The 14,795-nt window shown below is 39.7% G+C and overlaps 1 protein-coding gene across 1 annotated transcript in view; it reads left to right on the top strand.

Moving 5' to 3' along the window:
* Positions 1-311: 311 nt before the first annotated feature.
* The window catches only part of LOC104514696 (cyclin-dependent kinase 6-like), a gene marked incomplete at its 5' end in the record, with an annotated part of 30,255 nt that continues 15,771 nt past the window's right edge, over positions 312-14,795 (top strand). Inside the window, one exon of the mRNA XM_010158447.1 lies at positions 312-421. Within this exon, the coding sequence (XP_010156749.1) occupies positions 312-421 (110 nt within the window). The remainder of the gene's footprint in view (positions 422-14,795) is intronic.

Below are 14,795 nucleotides of genomic sequence, written 5' to 3'. Positions count from 1 at the left end.
GGGTCCGTAAGTTGCAAAAACTTCAGAGAGTTGTGGTAGTGTGCTGTGATGTGATACCGCACCAATTCTCTAGTCTGATTCTGTATTCTTCTTGTACCCTGAACTGCAGTGTTCTTGGCAAAAAGTGGTCTCGCTTCCCAACTCATCATCACTGCAGCTATCCATACTGATATTTTCTGTACAGTACCCTTTTCTATGTGAGATTTTATAATTTGGATTAAAATAAATGAGGGTTGTAATGCACAACACTTATGAGGTGGTAATTCTGTAGATAAGTGTGCTGTCTCTTCTGTTGCTTTTTGTCTTTACAGGTCGTTACTTTGTGGTATAGAGCTCCTGAAGTTTTGCTTCAGTCCAGCTACGCAACACCAGTTGATCTTTGGAGTGTCGGCTGCATATTTGCAGAAATGTTCCGTCGAAAGTAAGAAATACAGTTTTATTTTCTTCCTGGTTTTTATTTGAGATTTGAAACAATGTGCAGTAATGTCTGGTACAATGCACTGGTCACATTTATGCTGGAAAGGCCTGATAGGATTTTTTATTTGCAGCACAAAATGTAAGTATCCATCGTGAATTCATACTCATTACCATTTGGAGTCTTTGTTGGGAGTCTGCCTCAGCTCTTGATAAAGCCTGTATGAGCATTGTTATATTGCTCTTAAACCTGAGTCCAAATGCAGTTAAAAGTGGGCTAGAGAGACTCTTGACCAATTAGAGTAAAGCTGGATTCTAGAAAGAATTGAACCTGAGGAAGCCAGAGCATGGTGGTTGGCAGAGTCATCTTGCTCCAGAGTTTGTGCATTGTAGCATTGGTTGTTTGCTCATAGTCCCCTCTTGGCATATTTAAGATCTCGTGAGTTACTGTAAAGTTGATTTCTAGAGGTAGGAAACAGAGGTAGGATTTTTTATTTTAAGACTAAGCTATTTAGTATGAGTGTAGGGTAACAGAGGTGTTAAATATATTCCATAAAAACACAGATAAAAACATTTTGGGGGGGGCTGATTTGATTAAATTGGCTATCAAAACTGTCTTGCTACAAAATATTGTAGCTGGATGCAGATGAGTTGTGAATGCAAGAGAAACACTTGCCTTTCCCTATGGAAGGACACTAATACGTAGATTGTACCATGTAGGGTGTGGAGAGGATCAACCCCCAAGAACCTTAACGAGGTAAATCTATCTCAATATTAACACAATTACATGCATTTTGGATGAGTTTACTGAAAATAGTGCATGTTGTCATCACCTGGGTGATCTCCATGTAGAAAACGTATAGCATTTTGTAACAGTCACTCTGAAATCAACGAATATATGAAAGGAAAATGTGAAAGAAAATAACATGCTGGGTGGCCTAAAAATCAAAATCAGTGTGATTTACAAGGAGAAGTCATACTGCAAGGGCCTTGAGAAACAACTATTTCATTTGTTCTATGTGAAGTTCAAAATACTAATTGAAATCTTGCAAAATAACTTTGGGATTCTACTACTTATTAATGTTAGTATATGGAAAAATCATTTTTCTTGGGCTTCTTGCCTGGTCAAATGGCCTGGGTAGAATTATTATACTCCACCCTCTCTGTCTCTGACTCAGAAATGAGGCCAGAAAATGAGAGAAAAAAGAATGTGGATTTTAGGAGTATCGATTAAACCCTCCATTGAGAACTTTTAAAGATTTAGTCTTATCGAAAATACTGCCAGGTTCTCAATAGCATTAAATAGCAGAGTCAACATCTTCATGTGCAGTAAGAGTGATACAGGACAAACAACTAAACGTGGTACTTCATTACATACTCAAAACTCTCTTTTTTTTCTCATTTATTTTGCAGTATGCTGACAGTTAGGAAATATTGCCATATACAAGCACCACCAATTTATCTTTATTTTTTCTTTTATGATGTATGAGCCTCACTGACTCTCCAAACCCAACACAGTAAATTTAATTAGGGACAGTTAAATTTTTACTTGTTTACAAATGAAAGTATTATATTAATATTACAAAATCAGAGATTTTTTTAAATGGAAATGAGATCTGACTTGAAGCAGAGTTTGATAAAACCAGGACTTCTATTATTCTTGCCAAATGCAGGGTCAGTTTGACATTCTCAGTCCTGAATTTGGGAGACGGTCAAAAACTGTAGAAGTCAGGAATCTGCCAAGTCTGTATGTACTATGTTGTTTCATTGGAAACAATATGTCTTTCACATACTTCAGTATACAAGCATGATTTGGAAGACTGATGTCAAGGCTCATTGCCATAAAGCTACAGTGAACAGCACTGAACGCCATCTCCGTGGACCGTTGTATTGGGTTAATGTTGCAATACTCTCTGTATGATATATGTTGTCTTTCTGATTCTCCTGATGGATTGCAAAAGAAAACCCATGTTAACTGTGACCTTGGTAGCAATAAACTGTAAAATTTTGCAAACTTCATGGATTATTTCCAAAAGATTGAATAAATGCAACAGCTATTTTTGCAGGAAAATGGTAGTACCCTTGGGTAATCACTGATGTGCATTTCCACTGGTGGTGATGATAGGGTAAGAGCATGAGAATGCAGTTACAGCTTAGAAGTAGGTGTTGGTTTGACATTAAGCCAAACTTTTCTTTTTACTTTCCTACTGGCTACTTGTTGCCTTATTTCACTACTCTCTTTTGCTTTCTTTTTGAAATATTTTAAAGCTCTGACATTTTTAAAAACTGTACTGAGATTCCTCTGGGCTTTTTTATATCATGGAGACTTCACAGGAACAGGTTTCAAAATAAAACACTACAGAGCATCACAAAACATATCAGAATCCTGTTTACACCAAGAAGATGTACAAGGGTTTCAGTTTGCTAGAAGGTAGTTTTGGAGGCTGTTACAAACACAGTCAGGGTGCTGTAGGTTTGGACAAGTCTGGGATAGAGTTGAGTTCTGTATGAATGCTCCAGTCCCCGTGTTACAGATTGCTATGTCTCTAAGCAGGAGACACCTCATTTAATTTAAACCAAAATCCAAAACAGTTTAAGACAAATGCAAAGAAAGTATTTGTTTAAGAAATAGATCTGAAATACACAGAAGTGTATAAAAGAATTCATAGATACAAAAAATAAGATATCTCTGTCTAGATAGACCTAGCGTAAATTTGAGTATTTCTCTCATCTTGGCTGGTTCAGCTAAACAAATCACGCTTCTCAGGTCAGGACTCTGGTCCTCCTGTAATCTGAGGTTTGTATAAAATCATAGCTGTGTTTAAAACACGCACGTTTTAATTATGGTGCAGATTTGTAGGCTTCTACATACATGAGCGCCCAAAGGTTGTCTCCTGAAACCCCTTGCACAGATTCCCAAGGATCCTTCTCTACTTACAGGTCATCAATAGATTGCTCAGGTGTATGTGTATTTGTGCAGAAACTATCCTGCTTTGTGCATCTTTCTCTGTCCATGTGCGCTGCTGATGAGAGCACCCCCAAATAAGGCATTACTTGAAAATTTCCTTATACAGTGGTTTCAGTTTTTAACTTTCCTGTCCAGTTAAGTAGGTTGCAGTGACTTCTAGACACTTTTGGATGGACTGTCCTTATCTAACAAAAGTGTAAATGTAGTTGTCCCAGTGACTGTTTTCTTTGTGATTTAAAAGCTATGGTGCATTAATGATAATAACCAGTAAGGAAAATTGTAAGGCATGCTATGGCTTGCTACTATATCACAGAATCCTGCAGAGATACAGCTGGCCCAATGGCATGGGAGCATCCTTTGGCACAGCAAGAAGATTAGCGCTTTTTTTGTTTATGTTTACATAAAAATAAGTATTACTTATAAAAAGTTTTCACTCTGAGGCTGAGCATTTTCCTGGCCAGTAGGAAAGGGCCTTGTACCTCCTACTCTGTGAACAACTCATTAAAGAGAAAGGCAAACATGGGAGTAGCATCCACTTCTGTCTGGATACATGAAACCCTTCCAGCTGGTTCAAGCACTCTAGGCAGCTCCAAAGCAGGAAGCCATCGCCAGTGTTTTAGGGAGAAAGGGATTGTCTCTCTTCTTGTTTGGATTACGTAAAACTTAATCAAGGTGAATGAGTGTGAGAGGGGAAGATGACTATGTTCTGAACCTGATTGAAAAGATCTATAAAAGAAAGCAAGGGTCACCAGTCTTGGACTCTTTTCTGAGTAGACAGTCTTTAGAAAAAATGTCCGAATGTTTCGATGCTTAGCTCTTGGTGCATCTATACATGCCCAGTCTTTAAAAAAACCACAATCCTATATGATTTCAACCCTGCACAGACTAGGGTGTTAGTAGTTGTGTATGTGGGAATAATGATTCAGATACCTATATAATAATTCCAACTAGGTAAGTTTAACTATAATATTACAAAAGCAACTGAGTTTGTCTTCCTTTTTAGTAAATATGGAGCTAAAAATCATCATAACAAATCATCAGTTTCTCTAATCTGTGTTATATTCACAGCCCAGTCAAGCTGAAGAAGTCATGCATTTGAGAGTGGCGGGTGTTGTGACTGCATGTGCAGTCTTCACAAACATTACAGGTACTAATTAAAACCCAAAACTTGAAAGACAGTCCTCTCCCAAAAAACTTTTCCACCTCACCAGAGCAAAAGGAAAACTATATTATCTCAGTGCCCCAAACTTCATCCATCCGAGAAGGAAATTAATACCATGTACATGGGCTTCTTACTGAGACCATTCATGCACCAGCTCCATAATGTTTTAATCAGCCTGCTGTTGGTAAGATCATCAGCCCCAGAATTTCTTAAGCCACAAGATTGGCACAAATAGCGTGAGGTTATTTTTTATTCATTTTCAAAAATATTAAATCATGGTTTTAGCGGTTGTCCCATTTTTCATCTTTCTTTGCCAGCTCCTAATGTATGTGAAGCAGTTATTACATTAGAAATCATGCTTGAAAATTGTAGCAGCAGATAAGATGTGTGTGACTAATAAAATACCTATGATGGGACAAGTTTCCTCATGGGTGCAAACAACAGACATAGGGAAACAAGCTATAGGTATATAAGTAATCTTTCAGTGGTATAAATTTGTCCAATTAGAGGAGTTACATCATTGTGTGTAGAAAAGCCGTGAATCCAGGATTTTGTCCTCTAGGTAATATATACAGATGTGATGAAATCAAAGCTTAGAACCTCATCTGGTGATCAGGCTGTGATGTGAGCACTGGATTTGGGACCAACAGGCTGTACTTCTTGTGTGTTGACTTCAGAACTGGGTAGTAGGATAGGTCTGTGGAAGGAGATGGAGCACCTATGGGATGAGGGATCAATAGCATCAAGTTGTTGCAGAAAAGAAATAGCCAAATGTAACAGGAACACCCTTTTTTAAGCTGTCTCCACAACCTGAAGCTGCATAGATAAGTTTGAACTTCTATCACTGAGTAAAAAGAAAAACTCTTTTTACATGGATCATGTGGTAAAGTCTTGGCTTTGTTAAACTCATTGTTGAAATTAACCCTGACTTCAAAGGGGATTGTAACCTCTCTAGAAACAATTCAGTGTGACAGAGTGGCCCAGAGAGTGGCAGAGCTACTCTCTGTTAATGTGCATAGTACAGCACTTAGCTGGGGTGATCCCTGTAAAGGAGTGTTGCAAACCAGCAAGGAGAAGAGGGTATTGCACAGCGTTGTCCCAGCTTCCATTCCTTGCACCTCTTTTGGTGATCCTGTGCAAGCTTGCTGTTGTCTTATCTGTGAAACAAACCTCGCCAGGTAACTCCCCAGGGCTGTAAGACTTTCATTCAAACTAAGGGTTGCAATGTCTGTGGGAGATAGGAAGAATTGTCAGTTGAAAAGCTGAGGCTGGAATTCGCAGTGTCTCTCTTCTGGTTTTCTTGTGACTGTAGCACAAGCAAAAGAGTGTGTTCAGGCTGAATTTGCAAGCATTTAAGCCACTCTGCTAGTATGATTGTTGTTATCTGTCTGCCAAAATATCACACACACACAGAAAAAAAGCTAACCTCAAGGAAATCAGGCCATGAGTATGTAAGCCACTGTATGCATGTCCCTGTCAAAGAAGGAGGTACATATTCCCACTAACCAGTAGGCAACAAAATGATAACTGGTAGCAGAGCCTGCAGGTGCTCTGGTGCTTTGGATGGAACAGGCAGCTTTTAGGTCAGAGATCTGCAGTCCAGTTCATCCTTGAGTCTGTTCTTCTAACTAGCATCAGTTTCGTCGTGGGGTCATTTGGTCTGCATTAGCTGTTCCTGTAGGTGCTAATCTCTCACAGATGTAGTCTTTTAAGGTTGCACTTTGAAAAAATTAGGTATACATCTGGCAACGTACGTTCAACAGCAGAACCACAGGTTCTCAACTGCCTAAGCATGTTCTTCATCTGGAGAATGAAGTAGGGAGGACAGTGGGCTATGGGGAAAGCGATTCACAGAAATTCTGCTGTTCCAGAGAATTCCTTGAAAATTTGAAGTACGGTATTCTCTACTCCAGACATATTGTGGGTTATTCATTCCTTGTGATGAGTTGCGTTGATGTTGAATGGTCTTGAGGAACAGACAATGAATCCGTAACTTCGCAAATGCATACCTGAAAGGAGGATTTATGTGTACTAAGTGACTCTTAATTCAAATTATGTAACAGAATGTCATCACTTAAAAGTGTTATTCATTAATATTGTTGAATTATCCAAAGCATTGGGGGAGCAGAAACACTTGTTCAAAGCCTGTAATCACCAGTATAGTATCACAGACTGGAACATTAGCAGCAAGGTAGTATGCAATTTAGTATGGAGCTTGTTTTTCTAAGTACAGCACATATTCTTGCCATAGCCCAAGTGCATCAGTGCAGGCAAAGATGTGACTGACGATACTTTGGTTTGGACAGGACCAGAAGAGAGAGACCACGTATTCATATAACACACCATAAACAAAACACCGTCTCAGACTGAAATCAATGGATAAACCTGGCATGATTTATGTAGGGTAGGAAATCATGGAAAAATCACAAGGATTTCTGAAGGGAAGGATTATATTCCTTGTCTTTTTAAAATTATCCTTGCTAAGAGTTGTTTTGCACACTTGTGAATTGTCACCAGACTGGATTTTTAACTTCTTGCTGTGTGTATGGATATTGCAGTTGAAATGCTGGTCGTGCTGAACACAAGAGAAAGAAAGGCAAGTCTGACTGATTGCAGTGAAGACTTTGGTTTTGTTTTATCTTTCTGGACATACAAGGATAGTACCGTGAACCATCTGAAAAGAGACTCTAAAGATAATAAAGAGACTCTAAAATATGAATACTGCCATGTAAGGAATTGTGAGGCTTACTTCTATGACATGGGTTTGTCTCATTTCAGATGCATTTTAAATCTTTGTCTTCCTGTGCTTTAGCGTATCTGATCACTTAGTACTCACTATTTTAAGTGGGCGTTGTAGCTATGCAGCAGTAGGAATATTTTGCTTTGCCTACTAGATCCTGTATTTTCCATACAGTAAAGTTTCTACCTTTTTTTTTTCTAACTCCTAGCTTAACCTTTACTTTTTGTGCTCTGTTCTCTAATTTTCAACACATTTCTGAAATGCCTTTCAGAGGCAGAGTGAGGAGAGAGCTGTAATATATTTTCAAATCTTCTCTATGTTGAAAGGAAGAGAGAAATAGAGGGAACGGTAGAGGAATCCATAAAAGAAAAAAAAAAGGATATATAAATGGATTTTGGGAGGGAAGATATGATAAAACCAAGACAGTAGAGACATCTAGGCAAAAAGCAACTGAGTAAATACAGCCATGAATGCTGCGTGTGAGTTAGGTTTTGCACATAAAGTGGCATCTGTCTTAAATGTGGTTTAAGTGGGAACTGTTCTCTTTATCATACAGCAATTTTAAACACAGACTTTGCAATCATATTATCTGGTGTTTTCCAGTGAACCTTAAACCAACATATCTAGCGGCCCAAGAGCTCGAAAGTGTGATCATTCACTTGTCTGCTTGCAGTTAGATTTTGGTGGCAGGAAAACTAAAACAACAACCTTTTTTTTTTTTTCCTTTTCTGCTTTGTCTTTGTTTTAACAAGCAAAGGTGAATGTTGCAGCTTAGCACTGTAAAAGCTACACAGCTTGATTTGCAACCTTTGAACCAAGGTACTGTACAGTTCTGGCCTGAGTTTATTTTTGCCATTTTTGGAAATTAGCTTGTTTTGTTACAAGAATGATTTAAGTTTCAAGTGCCATAAAAGTTCACCACAGTCCAGACCAACTGTACTGGGAGAAGGTTTGCTCCTTGGAAAGATCTTGTCAGTGTTCAAAATTCTGCGCTTTGCACTTTTCCTCCTTTATTCTTCTGCCATTCATGTGCATATGGGTGTGTGGGAGGCTGATGGTTTTTCCAAACCAGACCTAATAAAATAGGATTTTTTCTTCCTCCCCAGATAAGTGGCCAGCCTATTACAAAGATTTTTTTCAAGCATTTTTTAAGTTGAATGGACCCAAGCCACAATTTAGCTTAGTGACCTTAGTGATCTGATGGAACAACAATGACATTTTGCTTCAAACTTAAGTAACAAAGGAAAGGAGAAGACTGTGCTCGTTCATGTTATTCCAGTTTTCAGATTAACAGGATTATTTTCTGTTTAATCTGACCTCCAAGGCAGAACTGCCATTGGCTTTGGGCAGAGGACAAACACACATTAATGGAGAGAAGGCCAAAAAATCAGAATGATACCACTAATTATCGAGCATGAAATAGATGCAAATTTTTAAGACACCGTCCAAACATTAAACGTAAAATACCCTGTTGTTTTTCAGCTCACATTTTCCCTCAAGCCCTTGCTAGCTGATCTAAGTGTCTACAGTTGGGCTGATTGATAGCCGTTAGTCAAATCCAGTAACTGTATCAGTCTGTGGTTGGAGATGAGTGGTAAGTGAGTGCCAGGCCATTCATCTGTGGTTTTCCTTCTAGTTTCCAGCTGTGCCAGACTTTCAGTCAGAGGAATAGGTCTGTTGGTAAGGGTAACCGTTGATAAACCATAGAAACCAAAAACTGTCACTACCCATGACAAAAAAACCCAGAAGGGAACCTTGAGGGAGGGGTAAGAAGACCCGCAGAAACGGTGTTAGCTGACCGAGTTCAATTTGACTGTTAAGTTCAGGTGTGGGGTCATGTCAGGCCAGGACACAGCCAAGGGACCAGAGCCGGGTGGCTCTGGGATGGCAGCTGGCGGCTGCACACAGCTTAAACCCAGCAGAAGCTCACGAGAGAGCTCCCATCCTGGAAAGCTTCCCATAGCTTCTCCATGTGCAGGTGGCACAGCACTATTCTGAAAGCCTACAGCACTATTCTGAACACGTCATCCTTAAAAAAATATACATTCCTTGGGGGCGTTGATACTCCAGTCTGTGACAATCTGAATTAGCCTGACCAGAGGTCAGAGGAAAAGACCTTGTGGCTAGGAGAAAGACCACAACATGTCAATCATGATGTAGGTATTTGTAAGTATTAACATTGCAGCATTTGTTCTGGATATTTGGAGATGCAGCTGGCAGCAGAAATGCCTGGGTCCCTCGTGCTGAGCTGTGCTCGGCACAGCTGCGGGCCAGTCAGTGTGAGGGTCAGTGTGAGGGTGCACCATTTTCACGTCTTCTGGAGCATCTCAAAGACAAGTTCATTCCTGGGATAAGCCAGGGCAGCGTGAGGGCTGCTTTGATGGTATCCCCAGCTGCAGATGGCTTTCAGCGGTCACTCCACCAGCCAGAGAACAGGAGAGAAGCAGAGCAGCATTACCCGTGCCCCTTCCTCTCTAACCGGGAGAGGGATAGCCAGCTGTACGCTGCCCAAAGACTTTCCTTTTGAAAGGGTCTCCTGGCTCTGTCACACAGCTTCCCTCTTCAGGAACTTGGCTGAGAGAGCCTTTGCTTTCTGCCTAGAGTTTGGCCGGGGGAAGCTCTGTGTACTTTTGTTTGACTCGTAATAGAACTAAACATTGTTTTTATTTACTTTTCTCTTTCATAAGAAAATGGCTACAAAAAGGTATTTCAACTCCAAATGGGTGTACGGGATCCTTTCCTGGGCACTGCTGCACTCAGGAGAAGGGGGAGAAAGACTAGATTTTAACTGTGGCTCATGTTGCTGAGCTCCCAAGTGCTGGGTTTTTTCCAAATTGAATGTCTAGTCAGAAATTTTGATCTGGGCATCTTTACGGAGTTTTGTGTCATAAAACCAGTATGTAATAGTTCAGAAGTATATAGGACAAATCTGTCTCTCATTTGTGTCTTTTCAACAGCTTTGCACTAGCACTCCTCCGTATGTAGGTGCTCACCGTAGCTGTTAGATGTTCTTTACATCTAAAAAAAAAATCATAAATCTGCATGAGAGAAGTGGCAAGTGGACCTAAAAGAACAGACAACAGCAAGAGTTTAAAAGCACCTAAGGACAGCAGAGCAGAACATAACAGCTTTCTGAAATGTTGTACTACTTCCTACCAAGTAAATAATTGGCTGTGAGAAGAGAGCTGAGAATGTCAAAGAGAAAGCAAGAGGAAGTTTGATATTTAGATTTCTGGAAAACCATTTCTCCAAGGGAACCGCAGTGCCCAAAGGCAACTTCCCAAAGCCTTTGTGAAAACACTTACCTGCACCACAGGGTTCCAACCACTGCAGAGAACTTGCCAGCTGGTCTGGGAGTTTGTGTTTTGGCTCTAGTCACGGGTGTCAAAGACCTAGATAGAGTCCTAATTTGGGGAGGAAGGGAGGTGGCCACTGCCTCCCCTGCATGTGCGTGCTGAGTGCCACAGAGCAGCACACGTGGTGCCCACACTTAGCTGGAGCCGCCTTTGCCACCAGTCCTCAGGGTCCTGGTGTTGGCTGTGTGCTAAAAAATAGAGAAGAGGCATGGCAGGATACAGCTCACACTAGTTCTTGTCCCTTCTTCCTTTGAAGCCACAGCTCACCTTGTGATATGAATACACGTGTTGCTGCCTTGCTTCTAACTTTTGTTTGCACAATGCCTGTGGCAGTGGCATCACACTCGCGTGCTCGACACGCTGGCCCTGTACAAAGAGCCTGTGTGAGGCACAGCCGCCATGGTACGCTGACTGCTGGAGACAGAGCCAGGATTTGACAAGTTGAGAGCTCTAGATGTCAGCATGTGACATGCCTGGCTGCCCTCTTATGCTGGCGACATGCTTCATGTTGCAGTCTTTGAGGAAATGGCAGTCTGGCTATGCATGGTCAAACCACATGACATCTTCCAGAAACTCATGCATGATGCGCTCTGCTTTCCTTTTATAGATGCACTGAACGCATAGAAGCCACTCTAAGACAATCTCTGATACACTATTTCTCCTTTTACTTAAATAGTCTCCACATTCATATCTTCTCTCCTAACGTGTCCGTGTTTGTGAGTAATAAGTGCTTTTGTAATATAGACATTTGACAAATAAGAATTTTGTCCAAGGTATTACTTCATTTCCACTCATTTATTCTACTGAGCTGGAGTAAATTGGCATGAAGATTCAGTTACTATTGATTTTGACTGAGTCAGAGGCAGTTACCTAAAGATAAATGACTCAATCAGCTATATCATCCAGAATTTTACAAACTACAGTGAATTATCAGATCATTTTTTTATTAGATTATGTCCAAAACCAGGTTTTGTTATTATGTCAGTACAGCATACACACTGTTCTATACAACTGAATAATTTTAAAGTGCTCTTTATATCCAAATAATTGGAGTGCAAGCTTTCAGCATCTAAAGGAGTATATGTAGCAAGGGATTTTTCAGTAATGTTCCTATCTGTACCTGTTAAATTAAGCCTGTTTGGCAGTGATGAATCATATTCTGCTGCTGTAAGAATGAAGATACTCAGTTACAACTAGATCTCATCAGGCCATAGTGTATGTACAAAGTCAGAACTGTATCCTAGCTGGGTGTCTTACCCACTGAGGCACAGAAACAGGGTTGTGTGCTTCTCTTCTGCCTTGGAATCAGTTTTCCTTTTCTGGAAAGTAATTGAAAAAGAAGAGGTAGGTGTTGCTCATCTCCTAGATCTTTTAAGAGTTTGATGGTGAGGGCACTTTGCCAGAAAGTGACAAAGGAGTTTAAAGAGGGCCCAGGCTTTTTGGTAAACTCTCCATTTGTGGCAAACACTCCAGCCACAGCTGTATGAAAAGCAAGGCATAAAATGGCTTACCATGGAAGAAACCTTTTACTTAGTTATTCATTTACTGCAGAAGAGGATTCTGATTTTTAAATTCTGAGCAAATCCAATTTTTTTTTCCCAGAAATGACAGCCAACTCCATCTCTATCCTGGAGAACTCCTTGTCGTAGACATTAAGGTGAACAATCTAGTGATGTGGGGACTGAAAATTTCAAGATGTGCGGTGGCTCAAGGAGCTACAGGTGCTCAGTACTTTAGAGACTGAGAAAACATTCATTGTGTAAAGACAGAGTTGTATACTATTCCCATTAAAATAACGTCAAAAGCCAAGAGTTGTGCCATGGATAACACAGAAGTAGGGTTACGGCTCAGTAATGGCAAACAAAAGACAACAGTATAAAAGTTGTCCCAGAACTAATTTGGGAAGCTTTGAAACACACAGATCTACAGCATAAAGTCTGTTAATGCCACAGTTGCATAGGGCAGGATGGTGTCTGAAGAGTGTTGTCACTTGGAAGTTCTTTTTTGTGTTTTCTCTCTAATGTGAGAAATTAAGTTACTCTTTCTACTGGTCAGGATTCAAGTGGGAAAAAATTATTTCATATGAAATCATTAGTAGATGAACAGGATAAGTAACCAGAGATCTCTCAGTAGGTGAACTCAGATTTCTATGCACTCTTATAGGTCAGTGAACGTAGATCTTGCAGCTTCTCCCGCCTGAGTAAGAGAGCGTATTGCATGGGACAAAGTCTTGCTTAAGTTATGTCTAGTTTAACTGGCCTTTGAAAAGTGTATCAGGTTTCCTTGCATGGTTGCTATACATATCTTCTACCTTAAATGCTTATCTCAAGTTTGTCTGCAGGTGTTTATTAATTCACTGTAAGCCAGCACAGCTGCTAAAAATTAAAGTATTTTCTTCACACCATCCTTCTAATTCACTTTCACGTCTTTTGTCATTCAGACTCAGCAGCTGGAGAAAAAGTCTGAAGCTGAAATTTCACCTCCGCTCGCATAACACTTTACTGTTTAGTACTGAAATGTTTTCCCGGCCGTTCTTGTCTGAAGGGTTGTAATCCCCTTTCAGAGATTTTTTTCTGACCAAGCGTGTTTTATTACAGCTGAAGGTGACAAGGCATATTACTTGCAGGAGGGGTGGCAGTTCTTCTGATGTTTTGGGTTTATCTGAAAAGCTAGAAAGGCTTAGTGCAACAGGTGCTATTAACACCTAATATGGGGGCAACAAAAGTGATCATAGATCAAAACATGTACTCAGTACTGCACAGGAGCAGCTCAAGCCCAGCTGAAGCGAAAACCCAAGGATTCTGTCTCTTAGTTTGTAATGTTTATTCGGGCTGGGGGGAAGCAACACTTTTTTTCTTAGATTTTATTGTGTATTGACACTTTTATGTTCTAGATTGTGTATAACATTTTGAAATCTACATTTTCCTTCAAACATGGATATTTGACATCTATTGGAGCTCTCTCTTGTCTGAAGTCTGAGAGAGTGCCCCTGCACAGCCTCTGTTACTTCATTGTCACTGTTACTGCGCTACTGCATGTGGTAGAGTTTGTCTTTCAGATTTTTTTTCTGATGCTTTTATAGTCAGATATTTGCTTTTCTGCCTTACTCTTGCCAACCTTAAAATTAAAACATAAAAAACTTGGACTAGTAATTTAGTCAAATAGATGTACCATTTTATGTGTAACTCATAATGATGGAACTAAAGCATGATCTATAACACTGTCATTTCTTATGATTTTATATTATGTATTTAGAGTATAAGCTCTTTTATCTATAGGGTATATTTTAGTCTGTGAAGCTCCTTGCTTAGCATTATTGAGAAAGACATAAAGCCCTAGAAAAGCTGGGAATACATCCACGGATGTTAATTTGCTAAGTATCTTTGGGCAGATTGAATGAACCAGTATGTGTAGTATATATAGTGCTCCTTTTAAATTAACTTCCTTCTCTTTTCATATAGAAGAATCAGGGATAGGGAGTTAGTTTCCTTCAGGCAATAATTCTGTGTGCCTAGACGTTCAGCTGATACAAGAATGACAAGACTCAGACATTTGGCTGCAAAGGGTATGTTCCAAGAGAAATGAACCTAATGGCACAAAATCTTTCAGTTTAAAGCTATACTGGGAAAGTAATCTGATTGAAAATACATTCAGTTTGTGGAATATGAATTGGACTTAATTAGAGGGTCTCAGACTTGAAAACCTATTACATATCCCCTTAATTAAAACTAGTTCCAGCATTACAGGCACTCTCAGAGCAAACTCCATTTTAAAAGGCTTTTTAAGACCAGTAAATATGGTAAATGTCAAGTTATGAGCTTTTTCAGAGCCACCTTGGCATTGCAAGAAAAGTTGTGGAACTATAAAAACCTAATTCTGTATCTCTGAAATTTGTGATTTGAATCAATGAAATTTCATACAGGATAAAGGAGTAGATACTTCATGTAGAAGATTGCATTCATTTCATTTTTGTAATGGACAATGAATAGGAACACACTGAAACTCCTATTGCTTACCTTGAAGGTAGGTCTTTTGCTGTGATATAGATGGTTTAAAACTACTTCTTTAAAATACAGCATTAAAGAGCACCTTCACACTGACTAAAACGTGACATTTTGGAGTGCTGTCTGCTAGTGAGGAGTAAGTTATGAGTTA

This window comes from Eurypyga helias, unplaced genomic scaffold, assembly GCF_000690775.1.
Source record: "Eurypyga helias isolate BGI_N326 unplaced genomic scaffold, ASM69077v1 scaffold24129, whole genome shotgun sequence".
NCBI classification, from domain to species: Eukaryota; Metazoa; Chordata; class Aves; order Eurypygiformes; family Eurypygidae; genus Eurypyga; species Eurypyga helias.
This window is presented reverse-complemented; position numbering and strand designations above follow the sequence as displayed.